Below are 25,784 nucleotides of genomic sequence, written 5' to 3'. Positions count from 1 at the left end.
CTGATATCACTGTTCTATAGCTATCTCTGATATAAGAAGCATAGCTTAATTGATGTTGTGTGGAGTCTAGAGAAAGTCTAACACAGTTTGAATCTTGATTCCAACTTCTGTTAGCTTTTATTTAACTTCTCTGTTTATCATTATTTTTCACCTGTAAAACTGGATACTAACAGTACCTGGTGGTTGGGGATTATATGAGATTCTACTTGTGAAATGCTTAAAATGCACAGTATAAGTACATAGTAAGTGCTGAAAACCTGTCATCTTTGGCAACAGTCATTTTTAAAGTAGGTTTATTTTTTTCTGTTGTTTCCAATTGGTAGTATTTATTGTATTTCTGGCGAGGTAACTGTGCTAGGAGTTTTACTCAAATTCTCTGATTCAGTCATCTCAGAAGCTCTGAAGAATGTATTAAAACTGCTAATGTTTTACAGAGAGGGAAACCGGTTTGAGGGTTTAAGTGACTTGCCCAAGCTCGCACCATGAGTAAGTGGCTAAAGGGAAATGAGGATAATTTCTTTTTCAAAATAGAACTAGCAAAAATCAAACAAAAATCAGACATAGAAGAACAAAGTTTCTTGAGTGCCTTGAAATGTGTACAAACTTAGAATCAAAATATCTAACAAAAAAATAAAAAGACTATTATATTAGGCAGAAGTCTGAAACTAATAATCAATTCTGTTCTTTAGTCCTTTCTTGTAGCTTGCACTGATATAAATTAAGAAGCAGTTTGGTGTCAACATGGTGATAAATATCTGTTTTGTGACCTATGATTAGCTGCTATCTATTCTAACTTTATTATCCTTACCTAACGTTATATATTACCAAATATTTTAGACTCTGAGAGTGACCATATTTTCGATTACCTATTTTAATTTTCAGATAGATGAGAACCTCTCCACACAGCCCAAAAGTAAGCACTATATTTTTGTTTCATTGATTCTTCTTTTTATTTATATAGAAATTAAATAACTTTCCTGCCCTAATTTGCTGAAACTTAAATTTGCAATGCCTAAAGCCAATGCCAAATTTGGACTTCTGGCTTTAGCTAGGGAAGGAAGCTAAACAGGCCAGGAAAAAAAATTGGATCTAGCCCAACAGCCTTCACAGAGAGGCAGGTTTAATCTTAGCTCCTCCAACCCCTGGGACACTGGCATTTGACTTTAAAGTCAGAGTTTCATAATTCCCAGTCTGGTGCTGTCATCACTTACATGCTTTCTATTTCTTTTCTTCTAAAACTGAAGATTCACACATACCATATGTCCTCATATGTCATAGATGTTCAGATATTTTTGTATTAAATTGTTGAGTATTGGAGTCATGAAAAGACTTTAATTTCTATAGTTTTTACTTCAGAGCATTTTTAATCAAACCATCTTCTTTTGTGGTATTTTTGACTGTATGATTACAAGCATTTTCTTCTCCAGCTTTCTCCCTATTAGTACCAGCTTAGAGTACAGAGTCACATTATGTATACTGTTTCATAGTAAGTCCTGTGTTTCCATAGATGTATAGAGTACTTGCTAATTGTACAATTAGGTATTAAGAGCTGATAAAATAAATGTCACGAGGTATATGCAAGTAACCAAAGACTACCTGAAGTCTGCTCTTAAAAACAGACATGTTTATAATTGAAACTTCCTGAGTATATTTTAGGTACTGTCATTTAATAGTATAAGGTTGGGGATCATTTCAATTCTTGGCAGAATTGGGGAATTCAGTCCAGTGAAATATAAAACAAATTGCAATTTTTAAAAGTGTATCTATTGATAAGTGAGATTCAGGGATTATAATTTCCCTTCAAATTTAGGCGTAATTATATATATATATATATATATATATATATATATATATATATATATATATATATTCTGAAGTTTATATTTATATATGCATATATATTTATATATGTGTTTATGTATGTCATATATAAATATATATATAAAATTGACATACAGACTATATGTGTTTCATACATATATGATTTCTGTATGGATAAAAAATGGAAAGGGATTTTAGAACTTTTAGAGTTCTTTAAAATGAACCATGATATATAGGCTGTGAAATAGCATTAGTTTATTTTTCATTAAAGAATACAAGAGGGCTTCCACTTCTGGTAATAGAAGACTATTTAATTCAAACCAACCTTCTTGCAGAAAACAACTTTAACAGCTAGAAATTTTATTTTAAAAAATCTAATTGAAGTCTTTGAACAACTCATAAGTAAGTAAAGCATTATAAGTCAAGAAGGAAATCCCTAGAGCTGAGAAGCTAAGCAAAGCTTTTGATGTCACCAGTATAGGTGAACTGAAAATAGACTGTGTACTAACCTCTTGCCTGAAACAAACATAAAGCATGTCTGAAAATAGACAACACCATCCCAAGCTTCAAATTATCTCTACATTTTTCCTATATAGTTTTTGGCACACAGTTAAAAAAGAAAAGGCATAGAAGGAGGTGAGGTATCAGTGAACACCATGAGAAACAATAGACAATAGAAATTGTCACAGATTTCAGGTAATAAAGACTTTAAAAAACATACATAATAACTTTAGGGACATAGAAAAAGAAACCGAGAATTTCAATAGGTACATTAAACCTATAAAAATATTAAAATGGAAAGTCTATAGCTGAAAAGAACAACAACTGAAGTAAACAACTCAGTGTATGGATTTAACTACAGATTAATCAATACTGGAGAGATAATTACTGGACAGGACAACAGCTATGAAAGAAATATTCACATTGAAGCATGAAAGAAAAAAGAATGGAAAATACAGGAAAGAGGAGGCATGTGAGATACAGCAAAAATGTCTAACACATGTAATTACAGTCCAAGCAGAAAAGGGGAGAGAGAATAGTGTACAAGTAATACCTAAAGAGTTAATGGTTGAAAATTACCAAAAGTGAGGTAAAAGCTCAAGTTATGGATTCAAGAAACTTCATGAACTATGAAGAAAATGTATACAAGAGAAACCACACTGTAGCACATCATGGTAAAAGTACTAAAAAAATAAATAAATACATACATACATACATAGAAAAATTTTGCAAAGAGCCAGAGCCAGAGAAATTGCTTCAAAGGAGCAATAATAAAGAAGCTGGCTTCTTAATGGAAATTATAAAATCTGGAAGACAACTGTTATATATCACGCTGCTCCCCAATGTCATAGATTGAAGCCCTAAACCTCAATCTGATAGTATTTGGAGAAGGGCCTCTTAAGGAATTAATTAAGATTAAATGAGGTCAGATGAGCCTGGGGGCTCTAATCCAATAGGACTGGTATCCTTATTAGAAGAGGAAGAGACACCAGGAGTGAATATATACTTATACTCCCAGAGGAAAGGTCTTGTGAGGACACAGCAATAAGGTGGCCGTCTGCAAGCCACGGAGAGAGGCCTGTGAGAGACTGCACTTGCTAGCACCTTCGTTTTAGACTTCCAGCCTCCAGAGCTGTGAGAAAATGTGTTTCTGTTGTTTAAGCATTCAGTCTGTGGTATCTTGTTATGGCAGCCCAAGCTGACTAATACACAGTGTAATGATACCTCCAAAGTGCTAAGGGAAAGTAAGTTCCACCATGAAGGTCCACACCCAGGAAAACTTCTCTTCTTCAAAACACGAAAGCAAGGCACTCATGTCACCCCACCTACTGCTTCTCTGTGCAGCCACAAGGAAGAGGGAGGGAGGAGCACACCAGGATTCTCGAGCCAAAGCTTCACAGAGAAAGTGGGAAAAGGGAGTGGCTCGGGAAGAAGCCCACGGCACCCTTTTTTAATCTGCGTTGTCCCTTTCCCCTGAAAGAAACCTCTCTGCCCACCTGTCAGCAGCCTGTCTACTTGCTACCTAGGACACTTCCTGTATTTCTGGGATAGCTGGTAATCTTCTCAGGGTGTCAGAGAATTATTACAGTTGCAGGTTGTTGTCAAGGACATTAGTCTTCTATCTAAAGAAGGCTACATGAGATAAAGAACTAACAATGGATCTGGCCTGAGAAGACAAGTTTGAATGTTGCATGAATACTCACTAGCAGTGAGTGTCTTTGTTTTCTCATCTGTAATTGGGAACACCAATCTTTACTTCTCATAATATGTTGAAAAGTAAATGATAATCTAAGGTCTTCCATGTAAAGATGATGGATCTGAAAACCCTCACGAAAACTTCACCAGAGATATTTTTAAGACACACACTAACTAACATAGGAATATAAGGAAGAGGCAACATCAGTATAATTTTTTTAGACTAGAAAATAGATACGTGATAATAGAAAATAAAAGCTTAAAACCACCAATGAGATGTGAGAACTCTCTCAAACCCAAAGTTTCAGAAATTGATGGTATTAGGCCTTCTGGAAGTGGGGGGGTGAAAAGAGTAATAAGATAAATAGGTCTGGGATACCTTGCAAAATTCTTGAACTTAATTCTCTAGATAGGATGAAACAGAGCCTCTGGACTCAGGAACGACCTTGGCACCTTGCTAAAACTAAGAAGACAAGTGTAGGTATTCACATTAAATGCCAACGCCCCAAGCCCCTCCCCTGCTCAGCTCCCAGAATGCTGATAATCAGGTTTCTAAGTCTGCTCGAGTGGCCATAACAAAATGCCATAGACTGAGTAACTTAAAAATCAGAAATTTATATTTATGTAATTTTATGTAAATTTATGTCTCACAGTTCTGGAGACTGGGAAGTCTAAAATCTAAATGCTGTCTGATTCAGTTCCTGGTGACAGCTCTCTTTCTGGCTTATTTCTTGTTATGTACACACATGGCCTTTCCTTAGCGTATACATGTGGAGGGAGAGAGAGACATTTCTTCTTCTGACAGGGCCACTAATCCCAGCACGAGGGCCTCACTCTCATGACCTCATCTAACCCTAATTACCTCCAAAAGACCCCCTCTGCAAATACCATCACGTTGAGAGTTGAGATTTCAACGTAGGAATTTTAGGAAGACACAGACATTTACGACATAGCACTATGCTTTAACCTCTAAGAAAGGTTATTTTTTGGAGATTCTTATCAGTCCAAGAAGAAACATCTACATACTGACATCAAGTATTTCCAGTGTAGGACTCAGGTCGGTCACCCTAAGGTGAGACTCTCAGATGATAGGCATCCCTCACTTGTGCAGTTTCCTGTCAGTTTTATAGAACCCCCACTCTAAATGTAAGCAAACAGATGAGGATTCTTAAACATCTGAAGGAAACCTATAAGATGAAAGAAAGGAAAAAGGTAACACAGTCAACTTCACGAGAAAAAAATCTTCAAAAATACCACAAATATTCTTATAGACATAAGAAAAGATTGCATCCGTGAAATAAGAATGCGATGCTGTAATAAGAAAGAGAGAGGTCAGAGAACTAAACATATCTCTTTGAAAATAAAAACATGATATCAGAAATGAAAACTTGGCAGAAGATAAAGTTAGAAGATAAGTGTTAAAGAAATTTCCCAGAAACTAGAGCAAAAATACAAAGTGATAAGAAACATGAGAGAGAACACGGAGAGGAGAGGCTTAGTCCAGGAGGTCCAACCTTGGTAACTAAAAGGAGATCCAGAAAGAAAGAAAACAGCCACAAAGAGATAGAAGGAAATATGAGAGGAATAATTCCCCCAAGTTCCCCAAACTAGAGGAATTTCTAGTTTCCAGATCAAGAGGGCACATGTTAGGAAAATGAATGAAAACAAAGCCATCTTTCTGGCACATCTTAGAAAATGTCATAAAACCAGGGACAAAGGAAAGAGTGTGAAAGTCCTCCAGAAAGAAAACCGGATCACATGTAATGGTTCCATTACCTAAAAGTCACTGGACTTCTCAACATTAAGCTTAGAACCTAGAAGATGATGGAACAGTTTATTCAATATTCTTGAGGAGCGTTATTTTCAACCAAGAATTCTGTAAACAGGCAAACTATTAATAACACTTAAAAATATAAAACCATATCAAGTCCTGATTTATCTCCCTTGAAACCTTGTTCAGGAAGCTACTGGAGGAACCAATCCACAAAAGTGAAGAGGTAAACCGTGAAAAAGAACATGTGAGATCTAGCAGAAGAAACAGGCAAAGGGATCTTTACAATGATGGTGAAGAAGAGAGCGCAGGACCACAGCTCACACAGGTTTAGAGATTAAATACTCCATGATTACAGAAAGCATCATGAGCAGTCTCTCCGGGGATTGTCTGATGTGCTTGAATGTATTTGATAGGAGATATACTCCTTAGGAAGAGAGTTTTGGGGTGATATATGTGTAGAATTTACCCTTCTAATAGACAATTTAGACCCTAATGATAGTACATAGAAAACTCACTAAATATAAAAACTTAGATGACTAAATGTGAGGAAAAAAGTTACACAAGAAATGTAATGTGTAACTGCTGTACCATTTTTTCTAGTAGCAGCTGTGTGTTTTGAATTCAAATCAACTCTTAAATTCATGAAACAATAGGCTTCACCTGACACTAAATTTGCTTAGCTTTAAGGAGGGACAAAGGCGAGGAGACAACAAAGCATGCTTAGAATCATGAGAACCGTGCGGCACCGAGGCACAGCGCCAGGTGTCCTAGTCATTCTGCACTTAGGAAACGTGTGCGCGTGGGAATTGAGGCTGTGAGTGTGCGGATAGAGGGTGACGTTCTGTTGGAGTTCAGCAGGTGCTCTGGTTGCCTGGGTGGGTCTGTGGATTTGAGTTTTGGTGCATTTGTGGGAGAGGGTGAGCTATGAAGTGTCCTTCTGCTCCGCCATCTTGGCCCCTCACCCTGTAAGTGTGTGGATAATTTCAGTTAAAGGAAGCCATCAGCTCTGGGGATCCCAGCAACTTTTATAGTTAGTTAGTCATGTGATTTTCTCAGGTATTTGACCAGCTAGTAACCCAGTCCACTTAGGGGTATATAACTAGTTTCTGTTCTCTGGTTCAGTTGCATTTTATCCATACTGGTTACTTACAGCTCAGTAATCAATTTCAGCAATGAAGTGAAAGGGCTTGGGCTGGTACAGCTGAATTCTCACTGATCTCGGACTCAGTAGAGATTAAATTCTATCAGTTTCTTGACTTAAGGATTAAATCCTCACATCTCCCTGCAACTAGAGGAAAACCATAGAACAAGCAATACCTCCTTCCCTTATAGTACCTATATGGCTCAGCTGTAGATTATATTTACATAGTCATAAATAGGTAAACACTGAATTGTGATCTAACCACAAATTATGACTTGTCTAAGAAATGGAAAGAGAAGGTATATGTATTTATGGCAGAGGTGTTGTGAAAGATAAATTTTTGTCTTTTATTTTGTAAGGTTAATAGGTAGTATTAAAAAAATTCAAAAATGAAAACATCAAGATACACACAGGACAACAGTAGAAGAAAAGACTAACATGGTGGGAAGTGGCTGCCTTTGGAGTGTAAATTGGGAATGGGAAGGTGTAGAGCTGGGAGTTATAATTTTCCATCCTTAAAACCATGTACATATATAACCTGGATGAAATTTGATTTTTTAAAAATTGATTAAATGAGATATTTTTGAAATCACCCATTGAAGGGCCTGTTTTTTATTACAAAGTTAATAAAAGCATATTAAGGTTAAACAATGACATTTTTAAACGAGCAAAGCAGAATTCTTCACCAGTAGACCAAGTCTTAAATACTAAGAGGTGTTCTTTGGGCAAAAGGTAAAGGATTTTAGATGAAATCTTTGAGATACAGAAAGTAGTGAAGCGCAAAGAAGAGTGAATATGTAGGTAAATCTGAATGAGCATTGACTGAGTCCAGGAAGTCTATCAATGATTATAATTTCTGGTGAACTTATAATATTTATAGATATGGCAACAATGACATTTGTACTTAGTTTTTCTTTTGTTTGTTTTTTTTTAAGCTGTGCATCAAATCACTTGCCTAGGATTTTTTTTTTTTATTTTAATGAGTCTTACTTTCCTCTGTTCCTTTCTATTTTTTGCTGTCTCCACCCCAGCAGAAACACATGCACTAGCTTCGAATTAGGCAGGACTGAATTTGAATCCCAGCCCAAACCTAAGTAATTTTGGTGAAGGCACTTAATCTTTCTGTACTTAATTTTTTCATTAATTAACTGGAGCAAATAATACATACCACATAAAGTCACTGGATAATTTGAATAAAAATCTTTAGAAGATTCTGGAATGGGCTAGCCTTTAGAATGTGGGAACTCAGACTTAATTCCTTACCTTCCCTGTTTAATCTACCAACACATCTTTATTGAATATCTACCATGAACTTGGCATTGTGCAAGGAGATGAGGATACAGTGGTGAATGAAATAAACATACCATGAATGGTGGTGTTCACTCTCTGACAGGAGCGGGGGCAGGGGGTGCTTGACATTTATTGCTACTCATATAAGGGTATAATGACACAACTGAATAAAACTCTATCGAGGAAAAATAAGGGGAGCTCATTATGATTTGGCCCGGAGGGATGAGGGAAGAAGGGCCACTTGGGCTTAATATGAAGATTGCCTGGGGCTAACTAGGCAAAGGGAGAAGTTGTAGATAATGAGTATTCCAGGCCAAAGTGTGGGCCTAACGGAAGACTCTGAAGACAGGGGTAGCCTGGGCCATTCAAGGAACTGAAAGAAGGCTGTTTGGCCAGACAACGAAAGGTGAGATGAAGCTGGAGAAGCTGGCAAGGGACAGAGCAATTTTAACTTTAGTCTGTGCTTGTTATCCACCTTGAGGATTTGGCTTTCTCTAGTCCAAGAACAATGGTCACTGCAAGCCAAAGACGAAATGTCAGATTTGTTCCTCAAGTGATGATGGAACCTGTGGTGTGAAGAACAGATAGAAAGGAAACAGGAGTGAACATGGTGAGACCGGTTAGAAGGTCACTGCAGCACTCCAGCATGGAGATGGTAGCATGGACCAGGGTGAACACTGTAGACATGGAGATGTAGGGGGAAAGCAGAGAAACAGTCACAAGGTGTGAGGAAGTTTAAGTGCTTCTCACCTGCTGAGTGACGAGCATAATACCCGCGCCGCAGAGTGGCTGGGGGGAGTGAGAGCGTTGCTCAGCGCAGTGCCCAGTGTGCGGCAGCAATCACTGTTTTCACTTCCATTAATGTTCCAAACTCCACTATAACTTTCTTTCTTTCTTTAAATGCTATCCCACTTCCTTTCCAAAGCTAAACTTGTCATCCAGGCTTTGGATGTTTTTCTCCCTGATCCCATGATATTCTCACATTTATCGCCAGCCTTGTTTCTTAAGTTTCTGTCTCTCCTATCTATAGCCACTTCTATCAGCGCACAAATAAGCTGAAAATGTGATGCTACCTCCTGTTCAAGCCACCACCCCATCCCTCTTTTTCCCTTATCTACCTTCTTAGGCAGTCTAATTAGTATCTATTGCTCACCTTCTGTGCATTCTGCACAAAACCAGTTTTGAGCTTCGACTTTCATTCGCTGTACTTGAGACTGAAAGCATAAGTAAAAATCAGCTCCTGCTTCAGAAGCTCAGCCCAGTGAGGGACAAACTAATACACTGAAGTTTATCATCTCATGTACAGTCCTTTCATAAAGTGATGCACAGTGTACATTCTGGTCACATTCTCATCATTCTACTCAAACTACATTCATTACAGTGATCAGTGTTAACCTGTTAACTGCTACATCAGGAACCTCTTTCCTGCCCTCAGCTGCTTGCCATTTCTTCAGGAATTCCTCTCCCTGGAATATCTCTCCTGCTACATCCTTATTCCCACTCTCTCCTGGTTCTCCTGGTTATCTGACCACTCCTTCCTGTCTTCTCTGCCTATTCCTTTTCCTAAAATAACCATGTCCTATAGAATTTTGTTTATCTCTGGCCTCATTTTATATTCAATCCACATACTTATTTACTCATACAGCAGATGTTTACTTTGTCAGCCATGACATTTGGTCAAGGGATACAAAGATGAATAAGACATAGTCTCTGTCTTTAAAAAAAAAAAAACTACCCTTGAGTCCAGTTGAGGAGACTTATGTAAACAGGCTAAAGAAAACATCATGGAAGTACAGATCAGACCTATTCCCATGGCGTGACGAAAAGATCAAGATACAACACCTAATTCTCTCATATAACTTATGTTTACAGGCAATGACAACTAAATCTTTATATCCAACCTTCCCCCTTTGATTTTTCTCTGAGTACTTAAAACCCAACATGTGTAATAGGAAACATATTATAAACATTATATATGCAATATATTAATACATATTGTTTATATATTATTCTATGTTGTTATATATAAAATATATACATTACATTCCACTCCACCTACCTGACTCTTCTTACTGTCTCTGTTAATATTATCAGTAGCCATTCACTCAATTCACCTAGAAAAAATCAGAATCATTCTTAATTCTTTTCTCTCTTTCATTTGCCAGATATAACCACTGCCGTCACATCAGCCATTGCCTGCAGTGTCTCTTGCCCTGAAATGTTCCAATAGTCTACTTTCCAGGATTCACACTCCTTTCCAGGATTGAGAATTCACATTCTCCATCTTGCAAATGCTGTCTTCGATACTGGTGCAGCAGTGTCTTTCTAAACTGTCATTCGGCATACAACACACCACTGTTTAAAATCTTAACAGTGTCTTTCTGTTTCCTCTAGTACACATTCCAAAGTCTTAAGCATACAATGCCCTTTACATACTGTTCCCAGCCTACCTCTCCAGCACCACCTTGTATCATTTCTCTCCCCTGCCCCCCAAATATTCTCTAACCATATTGAACTACTTCATATTGAACTACTATAATGGACTGCTTGTTCTTTCCAAAAAATGCCCTGCCCTTCATATTTTCATGCTATTTTCTCTATCTTTATTGCTTTTCCTCACCTTTCTAGTTTCAGACTTCTGCTTATCCTTCCTGACTCAGATAAATGTCATTTCATCTGTAAGTCATTCCTGATACTTCCCAGAGGCTTTTGTCGTATCTCCTTAATAATGTCCTATAACTATATGTTTTTATCTAGTTCCTCCCCTGACTGTAAATCTTTTTAAGGTCAGGGATCAAGTTTTAGTCATATTTCTGTTTCCTCCCATCCCCAGAACCTAGCAACAGTATTAGATTCATCTATACAAGGCACTCAGTAAGTATTTGTTGAATTAATAAACAGTTCTGACTCTTAAAAAAAAATATCTTTGGAGTCTCAGAAACACTCTTCCTGCCAATTGCTATTACTCAAAGTCAGATATTGGCGTATTCCCAACTTAAACTTGCAACTCATTTAGTGTTCACATTCAAGCCTTAGGTCCCACTGTCTCAACCACCCCTTAGATCTACTTAGCATACTTTGGAATTCATTTAATCATTTCCTATTAAAACTCCACCAGCTGTGAGAGTTTGGATTTGAAAAAACCTCATCATTATAAACAGTACCCCTTCATTTTAAGGTTTCATAGTTTTTTGAAACATTCTCTGGAAGAATAGAGATGAGGATTATTAAAGTTACTATGTGTTTTTATGTTTCCAGAAATCTAAATGATTTCTATCTTCCACTGATATTTTATAGTAGTTTAATAGAACTGTGGGTTCCCATATGTTTTCCCCAAAGCTTCACTACCTTCTGTAAGGTTTTTTAATCATTATTTTAATGAAAAAATGATACTCAACTTTATATATGGAGCCAGACTACCTAGGTCTGAATCCCAACTCTACCCATTGGTAGAGGACTTTATTGTACCCTTAACCTTTCTGTGTCTGTTTCCTCACTTATGAAATTGGTATAATGAGTAAAATAGTGCAGAGTTGAGTAAATAAATCAATACATATAAAATGCTGAGAATAGTATATAATGTATGGGAAGCTCAATAGATTCTAGCTGTTGCTGTTAATCGGGAACAGTAGCCATTCACAATAAAATTTGTACAAGTTTGAATTTGATTATAGCACCTGCATACACTTCGAAACATTATATTTTAAAATATGGTGTATGTGTGTTGGGAAAATGTATTATTCTGCTTAGCTGATCTTTTTTTGAAGGAAAGGGACTTTCCAGGTGAAGGTAAATGCATATAGCTGAACAGACAAGATACAGATTCTGCTCAATGATCCATTCTACTCTAAATTTTTTTTATTCTACGTTAAATTTTACCTGGACGAATTTGATAGGCAGCTTTGATCCAGATTTTTTAAAGTAATGTCAGTCAATCAATCAGTCACACTTCTGGCATTAACCTACCAACCCCAATGTATATGCTATCCCTTGTCACTTCTTTTCTTCACTCTGTAGAAGGTCTTGAACTTAGGTAGCCCATTGAAGCATGAATTAAAGAAGAAACTGATATCTTTAAACATTCTGGTAATAAATCTAATTATAAAAATTAACTTAGTTTTTAGCCCCCACTTAGAGATAAAATATTTTGATTCAGATATTGATATCTGTTTTGTAAAAGATAAAATTTATTTTGCAGTTCTATTTAAGAAGAATGGAAAAAACTAATATGGAGCAATGAGTTTATTTTCTATAATTCTTGTGATTCTAATTTATAATTTTTAACAACTTTTCAGTGTTTATCAGTGTTAGGTGGAAATAAAATTATCCTTTGAAGTTTACTAAATATATCCTTTGATTCTTTGCACCAATGACCTTAAATTGTATGAGATTTTCCTATTTAAAGAGAAAAGATTATATGAAGTATTATTCGTAAATCAGTTTACTGAATTACTATCATAAGTAATAGACTGAATTTTAAGAAAATAAAACGCATTTACCATAGAGTCAACAATCTATCATCACCCAAATACTAAACTTAAAGTTTATCTGAAGTTCAAAGTTGTTAGCTCTCAGAATTGCCGCTTATAAATGACACTTAAGTTTAAATGGAATTATTTGCGTTGGTGGTGGTTTAAACCTTGAAGCTGCTTTGCAGTATCATGTTGTACTTGCTTCCATTCTCATATATTTGAATGTGTACGTATATACAAATTTCCATCTTATGAATTGAGTTCTTATTCTTGGCATGCAATGTCAAATTGGAATTTATACATTTTTCCTTGAATTGCTTGTCTTATCAGACACTGTATGGAAACCAAGGCTTTACATTTTAAATATCCCTTAAACTTAATGTTATGTTTCTCCTTTGATACATTTCTATTAATTTTAAAAGTAAATTTTCAAGTATATTATTTAGTAAGCTTTTCTACTTCTGTGTATAATTTATATATTGAGTGTTTTATTATTTAAAATATTTTAAAGTAACTTGAACGTTCATAATAAAAATCCCATTTCTTTTGAAACTACATCCTACGAGAAAAAAAGTCTATAAAAACTGAAAATTTTACCCTTCTGCACCGTTTATTCAAAAAAAGAAAAAAATTCCTTAAAAAAAAATACTAATAGTCATCTCCAAAGAAGTTATCCAATCAAGTCAACCTCTAAGTTTAAAATATTTTACTTTGAGAAGTCCGTAAAAACACCTGAACTATTTTCCTACAACTCATCTCACCCATGATAAGAAGAAAATATTTTAGAAATAGAAACAATGACAGGGGTTGGTATATAAGGAGACTAGACCCTTCTATATATTTTTATTTGACTATTAACTAAAATTATGTGTGCCAAGATTTAGGTTAGTTGAAACCCCCTACAAACTGGGCTTATGGAAACAGTAACTGATCCTTCTAACATTGTGTTTTTTAATACACCGCAAGAATGCATTTCCCAAAAAGTATAAGATCCCTATCTTGAGATGTGATGAAATGCTTTAAAAAAAAAAAAACCCTATAGTAGAGGAGAAACATCTTTCTTAAAACGTTAGATCGCGTAGTTAATGTGAGCTCACACAATAGAGCCCGGCACATTGAAATATTTTCTCATTTTTTAAGGGAATTAATGGCTCTCCACCAGCCCTTTAACATGTAAAATGAGTAAGTTACTTGTGTCCAGTACATCCAAAAAAGAGCCAGGATAAAATAAACATAAGGGGTTGGATATCTTGGAAAAAATCTGTCATGGGTTTGGGTTAATCATCTCCAGAAGAAATTCAACTTGATGCCTGAAATGTAAGACTTCTTGGAGAAAGCAGAAAGGCCCGAGGCAGTGTTGATCTGAAGGAGTGCTCTCCATGGGTCAGAGCTGCTCTGCTGGCAGAGTGCAAACCCAGTTCACAACCGAGGCCTCTGAAAAGTTGTAAAAGACTGCAGGGGCCTTCCAGTGCACGCACTCCAGCTTTGGTTACATAGTTTTAATGGCCCACTTTCTTATTATAAAATAAAACTTAAAAATAAAATCTGTGCCTAATTTTCCAACTTTCTGTCCATCAGTGATAGGATTGCTTCCTTTAACATTTGCGGAATAAAACATCTATATCTTAAAGTTTTAGTGATCCTGTAGGAAAGTTATGTAAATATGGAATACCTTTGTGCTGTGCAATTTTCATAACGTCCTGTTCTTAGGCTTTCAAACACTAGAAAATGAGCTATTGAAGCAATACTTTGGCTTAATGCTCTTCTATCACTTTTCATACATTTAAAAATATTTCTTTCCAGCCACAAGCTTCTCTTTGCATAAAATCCCTGATACTGCATGCTTTGGAAACTGTGCAAAATGCTAATTTTGATTTCTAAATAGTGATCTGGATCTCTAGGGAAACTGATCTAGTGCTAAATGACAGATCAAATATATACTCATTTTGCCCCAACTTCCTCCTATTTTGCCTGTTTCCATCATCAGAGATAGATTGTATTCACTTGATAACACCAGGTGAATATAAAAACAGGTTTGGGTTAATCATTATCATACAGGAATAATTGTATGATTTGATCCTATATGATAGTAAAGTGTGCTGCTAAATAGTATGGCAAGTTGTAAGTCTACTTTAGAAGAAAAACATGGTAGAGAAGTAACTTTTATCTTCCCTTTGCTTTTACCCATTTTATTGCACCCAACTGCCAAGGGAGTTATATTAACCTTGGACTCAGATAAGCTGTTAATTAAAATATCTGTGGGTATCCTAAAGACCGTTCCGTTTTGTAGGTGTATAATGCTGTTCACTTATACTCTTAGATTCTCTCTGTTTATAGTCTGTAGATTTTTCTTTAAATTGCTATAATCATATAGGCATAAGCTGACTAGTTCCAGTAAAGAAACGTCAAAGTTTAAACAACGTAGAAGTCAATCATTGCCATGAATGGAGTCCTAAGTGCTGAAGCATTTCAAATCCTCTTTCATTTGACCACTCAGTGACCTGATAACTATTTCCTGGCCCTAAATAAGGTTGTGACCCAGGTCTTAGAGTGCGAAACTCAGATAATTTTAGAAACAGGTCAAATGCCATAGGATTAAAAAAGTAGACGACGGTTTGACTAACATTTTTCCTTTTAAAGTAGAATCGTGTAACTTAAATAGGACAGAATTGAAATGTATTATCCTGTTTGTTCATTGTATTTAAAACAATCAAATTTAATTACTTTTATCACCCGTTAGGATGGAAAATCACCAGGTGTCTCTAAAAGATTAACTTGCACTATAATTCTTCATTTCTATTCTTGTAAGGTAATTCAGATTATAAAATAAATAGGTAAATAAATCACAACTAGTAATGTTTCCATAACTCATCAGGATAGTTTGAGAACAGTGATGTTAAAATTAACCCCAATTACGTATGTATGTGTATGTGTGAATGTGTGTGTGTGAGTGTAACTTATAGCTGCAGAAATGGGAAAATCATAAAAGAATAACAACAACAAAAAGACCTGTACATTTCAGAAAGTATGGCAGAAATGTTTCTAACCACCTATTTGAGCTGCTAAAATGCCTTTGGCAATTGGATTAGGGGAAGGAAGACTCTTACAAGTGCATTTTACTGATCTGAAAATGTAATTGACTGTAGTTTGTTTTGATAATTTTTTTTGCTTTTTCATAACTTGGATGTGAAATATAATGTTATGAAACGTTAATTATTTTAATGAGGTCAAGAAGTGTTTCCTTAAAATAACAATTTTAATGTTTAACATACGTTTGATACTTTTTCGCCTTGTACAGTTAATAAACTTATGTATTAAAAATATATTAGAACTAAACTTAAAAATATATGTTTTTAAAAGAGTAAATATGGAAAAAAGTCTCTGAAATTGACACTTTGCTGACCTGCTTAAACTAAGCTGAGATTTACACTTCTCACGGGGATCATACCATTTAGCGAACAATATAAATTCACGCATTCTAAAGAATCATTGTAAAATACGCAACTAAAAGCTATAGGGTTGATTAAACAGTGAGGATCGTATTATCTTAGATACTGTTTTAGAATGTGATGTCTTATTACTCATAGGACCACAAATTTTTACTGATAATATACTAATTATGCAGCCATGAAAAAATAACTTCAGTCTTATTCAGTTGAATGTTGAGCTGTTGCCAGTTTTGGTTTTACAGTCTTATAATTTAGTTTATTGTGTGTTTCACTTGAAACTATGTCATGGAATTGTGTGTGTGTATAATTTAAATGTTAAATAAAATAATGCTCAAAGTGAAATATAAACTAATGTAAAATAAAATCAAGCATCAAAGTCTTGATTGTCTTACTGCCTAGAATTTATATGAACAAAAGGGAGCCCTAGAGTGTACAATTTCCCAAGCGTAATTTGTGAAAAATATGTGAAGTAAAATTTATAGGAAAAATAATCTCTCAAGCATTTTATTTAAATTAAGCAATAACTAAAAGAGTATCATAACTAAAGATGTTTTAAACATTTATCATTAAGATAAAAACATGAAATAAATTAAAAATAAATTTTCAAGTGTAATTTAGGCTTTTTAAAATGTGCTGGTAATAATTCATAAATTCTAGATTACTGTGAGGAAAATGTGAACTAATGTATATCATATGCATCTTTTATATAAAATTACTATTCTGAATTTAATTGCTTTTATATAAAGTACATGCAATGATACATAAGTGGTAATTAATTGGTAAAATTTGAAATTATTTAATTTGAATATAAAGCTATTCTTGTTATTTTAACTATAATGCTCTTTATACACTGAAATATGAAGTTTAAATTGTAATTACTATCATATAATCAGAACTTTGAAATTACATTTGAGAGGAAATAATAAAATGGAATTAAATGACAAATGCATGCGTTTAAATGAAGGTTTGTTGTTGTTAAAATCAGAAAACAAAAAAAGTTATTAAGCATTTCCTTGATAAAAAGAAAATTACAGTTGTAACTTTAAAAACTGAAAGAGATTAAGACTAGAAAGTAATTTCGAAGTACCAGGAAAAAGAACTGAGATTTAACCTACAGCTGACCTGGACTTGTTTGTTCAGATGACAATTCTAAAAGTGTGCAGGGAATATTCCTGTTTAATACAATTATTTGCCGCAAGCCTTGACCTCAGTGACTGTCAGGGACCAGATCTGAATTGGCCCATTCTCTGATATGGTGACATTGCTTCTGTTGCCTCGATTGTGACCTCTGATTGTGTGGTACCCTTGAGAGTTCTATATAATAAGCGTAACTCCTGGTTCTTAGCCAGGGAGTTTGGTCTGCCTGCATAGATTTGTCAGCCCCCTTAGTCTGCGTTACATATGCTATCTGTCCTCCCATGGAATAAAAACTGTGTTACTTTGTATATATACATCTCTCTAAGTACTTAAAGAGTAGCATTTCACAGCTAGTGAAATCTGCAAAATTTTTTCAAAAAGGAGAAGTCTGTGTGATCTATTAATTTTTAGAACAAATGCTCATTTATTTTCTAGCAGGCTTATTATTTTAGCACATTTTTAAAGTTATGCGTGCAACAATTCCTTTAAAAATGGGGAGCATCACTCAGAGTTTTTATGAGTTAAATGCAAGTTAATGTAATGTGAAGGGCATGTCATGAATCCCAGCACATACCGTAATCTTTCTTATGATGATGTTATTTTTTTATAATCCTCCAAAGGAGGGAAAACCATGAATATCCTGACACGTAATGGATACAAGATAGTTCCTGAATTCTTGTAATCATAGCATGGCATGAAGGCTGTTCCATTTACAGCAGCCCAAATAGAATAATTTGCATAGCTTTCTTCACAGTTTAACTGAAGGCTAGGATCAGAATCATTTGGAATCATTTGTTTGTCAGTCATGTGTTTAGACGTGGTTTGGTGATTTGAAGTCAAATTATAAATAGGCAGTAGAGTTGGAAATTTAATTTAAACATTTTCATGCTGTGATTAGGGCTTTGTCCACCAGATCAGTGGTTTTCAAACTTTATATTTTAGAAGAAAACCTCCTCTTTCAAATGAAATAGTACCCCAAACTCAATATGGTGTGTAAAACAACTAAAAGTACTTCTGCTCTGGTTTAGGAAGTGGGTCTGATCTCTTGGCTTCCCATAGCAGCCACCGAGATGCATTTGGAAAGCCTCCTAGGGCTTATTGAAGCACAATATGAAAATAGTGTACCTGATTAGACTTCACCATAGACTAATTCCCTTCTTACATACTCCCACTGAACCTAGGACTGGCTGACTTGTCGTTAGTGCTTATCTCATGCAGAAGTATGTGTTTAATAGCTGTAACTAAAATGTCTTTATGCTAGTCAAGTTCAGGACTCTGTTGGTTCACTGCTAGCTCTTTGGCAATTAGAGTAATGCCTGACAATAGTAGACACTCAGTAAAAGATTAAGCAATTCATGCATAATATATCAAACTTATATTAGAGTAAATCAAAAATCAGGTAGCATAATTCTTGTTCTGAGTAGGCTAATTTAATCTAAGATTGGCTGGTAGGGATATTTACATTTCATATTGTAGAATACAATGTTGCAAATATTAATAATTTATTCATTATTTCACTGACTCCAAGATATGCATTTTTTTTTTCACATTTTAACCTCTCTGAACTCAGAACGCATCTCATAATATATGGAAGCTTAGAAGTTGCTGTCAGCCAGGTAGTAGATAGTTGACACATTATACGAAAACCTTCAGTTGTCATTTTCAAGCAAGGTAAAGGTCAAACCGTCATAGTTACTATGAAATAATATAGTGCTCTAAAGTTTGGAGAGCTTTTAAATAGAGCTGATATAAAACTGGCATACACAAGTTTGACTGGAACAGTTGTTAAAATACTGAAATATAGTCTTATCTTGAACAGCGAATTCTGTGAGTCTCTCCCCACTGCTGCCAGCCCAGGCACTGTGGCTGCTTTAGCTACTTCCCTGGAAGTCCCCTCCCAAGTCTATGATATTCAGTAACTGAGGTGCCCCCAACAGTGGGGCCCCTCCAGGCTCAAAACCAGTATCCTCTCTGATTGGTCAGTTCCCGTGTCATAAAGCTTAAGAAATTTTACTGTCACCGCTATTATACCTCAATTTTTTAATATGATTCAACTCTGAGAGTAAGGCAAAAGAATTGTTGTGATCCTTTAATTTGGTAGTTGGAGGAAAAAAGACTGAACAGGCAACATTACCTCTCCATTTCTGCAAACCTCATTCTGAACCGATGCTCTAAGTAACAGAGACAGAACAAGGTGAAGAATCTCAAGTCCAAGCAAGTACAGGCACAAAATTTGTGAGTTTGAAGGATCTAGGTAAAATAGACAACATCCAGGTAAAAAATAAATAGACAACTAACTCAAAGACATTGCCTCAGCCAAAGGATGCCAGGAGATGCTTTCCTGTTAGTGAAGTAGCTGAGATCCAAGAATGGCGAGCGTGGAGCCTACAGATGAAGCTAAGGAAGAGCAAATGGCCAGATTCAATAGTAAGGGGGGCACCTGGAGCGTCAGCACCCTCTCGCCAGCCCTGACTTTACTCCCTGAGTGGGACGGCCCCTCCGAGAGGTGCCTTTGGAGACTGTTCCTCAACTTCTTTCACTACTGTCAGAGATGTCTGTATTCCTGCCATGATATGAGCACTGAGAAAAACGTGAAAGGGAAAAGAGCAATCGAAGTAAAGGTAGGGAGAAATAGAAGATGAGTAGAGACACGGTAGGAAATAATTGAAGAAGTAAGAGAAATATTGAAAAGCAAAATAACAAAATTATATGGGTTATGATATCAAATTAGTAGAAGAAACATAAACATCTGTCCTCCCAATACTATCCAGCCTCGGAAAGACACCCTGAGAAGTAGGAAAAATAAGTATGTATCTGTATGTGTGTGTGTGTGTGTGTGTGTGTGTGTGTGTGTGTGTGTGTGTGTAGTGACTACACCAAAAATTAGTTTTTGATAGAAGGTTTAAAAGTAATTCCTGACTCCCAAATCTTACACTTGAAGGTAGATAAAATTAAGATCTGGACTTTCTTTCCCTGGTGGGAACATTAAAAAAATTATGATTATGTAGTTCAGAAATATTCTGGTAGGAGCTTCAGACACATTTTAATTTCCTGGCCCTACCACTTGCTATGTGATTTTGTATGTAACCTCTCTGGGCTGAAGCATTCTTATTTGTAAAATGGCAATAAACTGTGGACTTCTCAGAGCCTTTGTGAGATAGTGTACTAGAAGTGTGTGGACCTCGGCCAGATATGTAAATCCTCAGTAGAAAACTGCGACTGTTCCTGCTGCTAGCATCTTATCTCTACCTCCAAATATCCCCTCCAGCTGTACTCTCTGACTACAGTGTATCACTTGTTGCCCTTGTGATGATGAGCTTCTGGTCCCACAGTAATTGTTAAAGAGATTTCTTTTTCCAGCAGTGTGGTGAACTAAACCTTTATATACAGCTCACCTGAGATACTGAATTTAAAAGTATATTTTGAGTATTTTAAATAAATATTTTAAATACTTTAAAGTAGTGTAGGTTCATTGCAAAATTGAACAGAAAGTACAGAGAATTCCCATAAAAACCTGACATATGCACAGCCTCCCCCATTATAACCATCCTTCACCAGAGTGGTACATTTGTAGCAATCTGTGACCTGCCTTGACACATCATCACCTAAAGTCCATAGTTATTAGGGTTCACTTTTGGTGCTGTACATTGTATAGGTCTGGAAAAATGTATAATGACACATGTGCATCATTATGGTATCATATAGGATAGTTTCACTGCAGTAAAAATCCTCTGTTCGCCACCTCTTCTTCCCTCCCTCTGTCTTAAGTCCTGGCAACCAGTGATCTTTGTACTATCTCCATAGTTTTGCCTTTTCCAGAATGTCACATAGTTGGAATCATGTGGTAAGTAGCCTTTTCAGATTGGCTGCTTTCACTTAAATATGCGTTCAAATTTCCTTCATATCTTTTCATGGCTTGATAGCTCATCTGTTTGTTTGTTTGTTTGTTTCTTTGTTTTTGCTGAATAATATTCCATTATCTGGATGTGCCACAGTTTATGTGTTCACCTACTGAGGAACATCTCGGTTGCTTCCAAATTTTGGCAATTATGAGTAATGTTGCTATAAACATCTGTGCACAGGTTTTTGTATGGACATAAATTTTCAACTCATTTGAGTAAATTCCAAAGCATGTGATTGCTGGATCATTTGGTAAGAGTATGTTTAGTCTTGTAAGAAAGTATCAAACTGTCTTCCAAAGTGATTGTACCATTTTGTATTCCTACCAGCAATGAATGAGTGTTTTGTTGCTCTACATCCTCATTAGCATTTGGTGTTGTCAGTGTTCTGTATCTAGGCCATTGTAATAGGTGTGTAGTGGTATCTCACTGTTGTTGTAATTTGCATTTCCTTGATGACATAGGATGTGAACCATCTTTTGATATGCTTATTTACCACCTGTATGCTTTCTTGGGTGAAGTGTCTGAGTGTCTTTTGCCCATTTTTTTAATCAGGTTGTTTGTTTTCTTCCTGTTAAGATTTAAGAGCCCTCTGTATATTTTGAATTCTAACTTGTTCATTATTTCTTTCATGCATTATGCCTCTGTTGTTATATCAAAAAAGTCATAGCTATACCCAAGGTCATATAGGTTTTCTTCTATGTTATATTCTAGGAGTTTTAGAGTCTTGATTTTACATTTACGTATGCAATCCATTTTGAGTTAATGGATTTCTGGATTCGTTTATGAATAATAGCCTAGATTTGGTTTTTTTGTATGTGGATGTCCACTTGTTCTAGCACCGTTTGTTGAAAAAACTCTCTTTGCTCCATTGTATTGCCTTTACTCCTTTGTCAAAGACCTGCTGACCATATTAGTGTGTGTCTGTATCTGAGCTGTTTATTCTGTTTCATTGATATATGTGTGTATTCTTTTGCCAATACCGCACTGTCTTGGTTGCTATAGATTTATAGTTAAGTCTTGCAGTAGAGTAATGTCAGTCTTCCACTTTGTTCTTCTTCAATATTGTGTTGGCCATTCTGGGTCTTTTAACTCTCCTATAAACTTTAGAGTCACTTTGTCATTATCCACAAAAATGACTTGCTGGGATTTAATTGAATCTATAGATCAAGTTAGGAAAAACTGAAATCTTACCAATATTGAATCTGCCAAACCATGAACATGCAATATTTACCCATTTGTTTAGACCTTCTTTATTTCATCAGAGCTTTGTAGTTTTCCTCATATAGATTTTGTACATATTTTTGTTAGAGTTATCCCTTAACCTTTAATTATGTGGTTGCCTGTGTAAATGGTATTGTGTTTTAACTTCAAATTCTACCTTTTCAGTGCTGGTATATAGGAAAGTGGTTGACTTCTGTATATTAACCTTAGATCCCACAACCTTGCTATATAACCACTTTAGTTTCAGAAGTTTTCTTGTCAGTTTTTTTAGGTTTTTTGCATAGATGATCAGGTCATCTGCAAGCAAAGATGGTTCTATTTCTTCCTTCCTAATCTGTATATCTTTTATATCCTTTTCTTATTTTATTGCATTAGTTAGAACTTTCAGTACAAGTTTGAAAAGGATTGGTGAGGGGCAACATCATTGTACCTAATTTTAGTAGGAAAGCTTCCGATTTCTCACCATTAAATACAGTATTAGTTGTAGGGTTTTTGTAGACATTTTTTTCCAAGTTGAGGAAGTTCCCCTCTATTCCTAGTTTATTGGGAGTTTTTAATCACAAATGAGTGGATTTTATCAAATGCTTTTTCTGCATCTATTGATATTATCATGTGATTTTTCTATTTTAGTCTGTTGATGTGTCGGATACATTCATTGATTTTTCAAATGCTGAACCAGCTTTGCATAGTTGGGATAAATCCCACTTAGTTATGGTGTATAACTCTTTTTATAAATTGTTCGATCTGTTTTGCTAATATTTTGTTGAGGATTTTTGTGTAATGTTCATGAGAGACATTGATTGTAGTTTCTTTCATGTAACATCTTTATCTGGTTCTGGTATTAGTGTAATTCTGGCCTTATAGGATGAGTTAGGAAGTTTTCTCTCTGCTGCTATCCTCTGAAAGAGATTAAAAGAGAATATGTATAGTTTCTTTCTTAAATGTTTGTTAGAATTCACCAAGAGCCCTTCTGGTCCTGGTGCTTTCCATTTTGGAAGGTGATTAATTGTTGATTCAATTTCATTAATAGATTTATGCCTATTCAGGTCATCTGTTTATTCTTATGTATGCAGTTTATGTATTTCAAAGAAATTTCGTCCAGGTTATCAAATTTGTGGGAATAGAGTTGTTCATAGCATACTTTTGTCATTCTTTTAATGTCCATGGAATCTATAGTGATGTCCCCTCTTTTACTCTGATATTAGTAATTTGTGTCTTGTCTTCCTTTTTTTTTTTTCTTTCCCTTAGTTTTCCTGGTCAGAGGGTTACTTATTGATTTTTTAAAATTTTTTTTCAAAGAACTAGCTTTTGGTTTCATTAATAGTCTCTATTGATTTCCTCTTTTCAATTTCATTGATTTCTTCTCAAATTCTTACTGTTTTCTTCTCTTTACTTTGAATTTAATTTGCTCTTTTCCCCCAAGTTTCCTAAGGTAGAAACTTAGATTATTGATTTTAGATATTTCTTCTTTTCTAAAATATGCATTCAGTGCTATAAATTGCCCTGTAAGCATTATTTTTTTCTGCATTTTACAAATTTAATAAGTTGTATTTTCTTTTCATTTCATTTTCACTTATTTCAAAATTTCTTATTAAATTACTTATTAATATTACTTAATTACATATTAATCTTACTTAATTACTTATCAAACTTACGGTACCTTTATAATTTAAGTTTGACTTTTGGATTTTTTTTTTAAATCTAGAAACAATTGTTATCTGCTAACTGTGTTATTTAACCAATTACATGTAATATAAGTACTGATATAGTTGAATGAGTATCTATTTTGTGTTTTCTATTAGCCTAAATACACTGTGTTCTTTTTCTTTACCTTCTTTGTTCCATTTTGGATTGAATACCTCTTTTCTTCCTATTGTTTTCTTTGTACTAAAATGGAATTAATATTGTTTACATATATTCATCTTAGTTTTTACTCTGGAAATCATAACATTACATAGTTAAAATAATCTAAAATTAATCTTTGCTCTTCCTAGGGAATATGGGAACCATTGAACATATTAATTCAATTCAGCGCCATAGTGAATTATGTATTAATATTTTTCTCTTTTACTCGACATATTTAATTTCACAAGACATTATTGTTGCTATTTATACTGTCATTTTATATTAGATTTTACGAACATATTTCTTATTCATGAATTTCCTATATCATCTTGCAATATGGATCTTTCATCTGGAATTTTATTGTGAAAAGGACTGTCCATTTAAATAAATATCTTTAAAAAGTGTTTGCTAGTAGCAAACGCAGCTTTTGTTAATATGAAAATGTTTCTGTATTTTGTCCTTATTCTGGTGAATTCCAGTTTGACAGTAACTTTCTTTCATTCATACAACTTTCAATCACTGAAGATATTGAACTCTCTTCTGCCTTCTCTTGTTACTTTTAAGGTATTAGCTGTCAGTTTCACTACAACTGTGTTGAAGATAACCTGTCTGCCTTTTTTTCCTCATTACTTGAGATTCTAAAGCAAAAGATTTTCTTTTTTTCTGCTGTATACAGTTTTACTCTTATGAGTAAAGTTCTTCTGTGTCAAAAACTCTTGAGAGTTTGAGACTGGATCCCACTTTCAGGTGGAAGAGAAAGTTATCCCAACATCATTCTGTGATGCTGGCAGAAGATACAAGACTCCGAGGTCAGGGACGGAGGGCTTTATTATTCACAGCACAGCAAGCAGCCTGGGCACTAGCGTATTTGTGTTGGTTCTCTTAGCCCTCAGCCTCCACAGGAGTAAAGTGAAGGAGTCCTGGTAGATACTGAGCTCAAGGTAGGTTTGTCACAGCTGAGAAACCCAAGCTTAGGGAGCTCAAATATTTTATAGTGGGTTGCAAATTAAACTGCCTTTTGTACTGATGAGAAAACACGATCTTCTACTGGACAGCCAACAGATCTGCCCTTTGCGTCAAAGGAGACACTATCTCTGTCTTCTAAGACTGTTTGGTATACAAATGTTTTTGGAAAGATAGTCTGTAACAAAAGTCTAGTTAGGGTCACACTTCCCAAATGTTCTGAAATGGAGAATTGTCTGACAGCACTTCCACCGTGTTAGTTTTGAATATGAAACCAATGATTTACTTCTGCTTTCTTTCTATTAGAATTTAAACTAAAGCAGCCCTGTAGATATGATTAATCTAACCAAAATATTTATTATATTCTATTTACTGTCTGTGATTTTGAGTGTTCAATTTGTAAAACTTTTCCCTTTATGAAATTGTTTTCTTAATTTGCAAAACAAAAAAGCCAAACCATTTATATTTAAGTTTAAAAGGAGAAGACAGAAAAAGGGGGAAAAATCCATTTGTTCCACTTTCTTTAGGTCAAATTATGCTGTTTTATAGCTCTTTTGTAGCATAGAAACACTC

The 25,784-nt window shown here is 35.0% G+C and overlaps 1 protein-coding gene across 7 annotated transcripts in view; it reads left to right on the top strand.

Moving 5' to 3' along the window:
- LRRIQ1 (leucine rich repeats and IQ motif containing 1) overlaps positions 1–25,784 on the top strand; it is a 178,788-nt gene that overhangs the window by 103,543 nt on the left and 49,461 nt on the right. Inside the window, exon 24 of one of the 7 annotated variants that reach the window (XM_072973313.1) lies at positions 883–913. The exons of the other annotated variants lie outside the window; for them this stretch is intronic. Within the exon in view, the coding sequence (XP_072829414.1) occupies positions 883–890 (8 nt within the window). The 3' untranslated portion in view covers positions 891–913. The remainder of the gene's footprint in view (positions 1–882; positions 914–25,784) is intronic. 7 annotated transcript variants of the gene reach the window in all.

The sequence above is a fragment of the Vicugna pacos genome, chromosome 12, assembly GCF_048564905.1.
Source record: "Vicugna pacos chromosome 12, VicPac4, whole genome shotgun sequence".
NCBI lineage: Eukaryota > Metazoa > Chordata > Mammalia > Artiodactyla > Camelidae > Vicugna > Vicugna pacos.
Note: the sequence above shows the minus strand (reverse complement) of the source record. Positions and strands in the feature narration are given on the sequence as shown.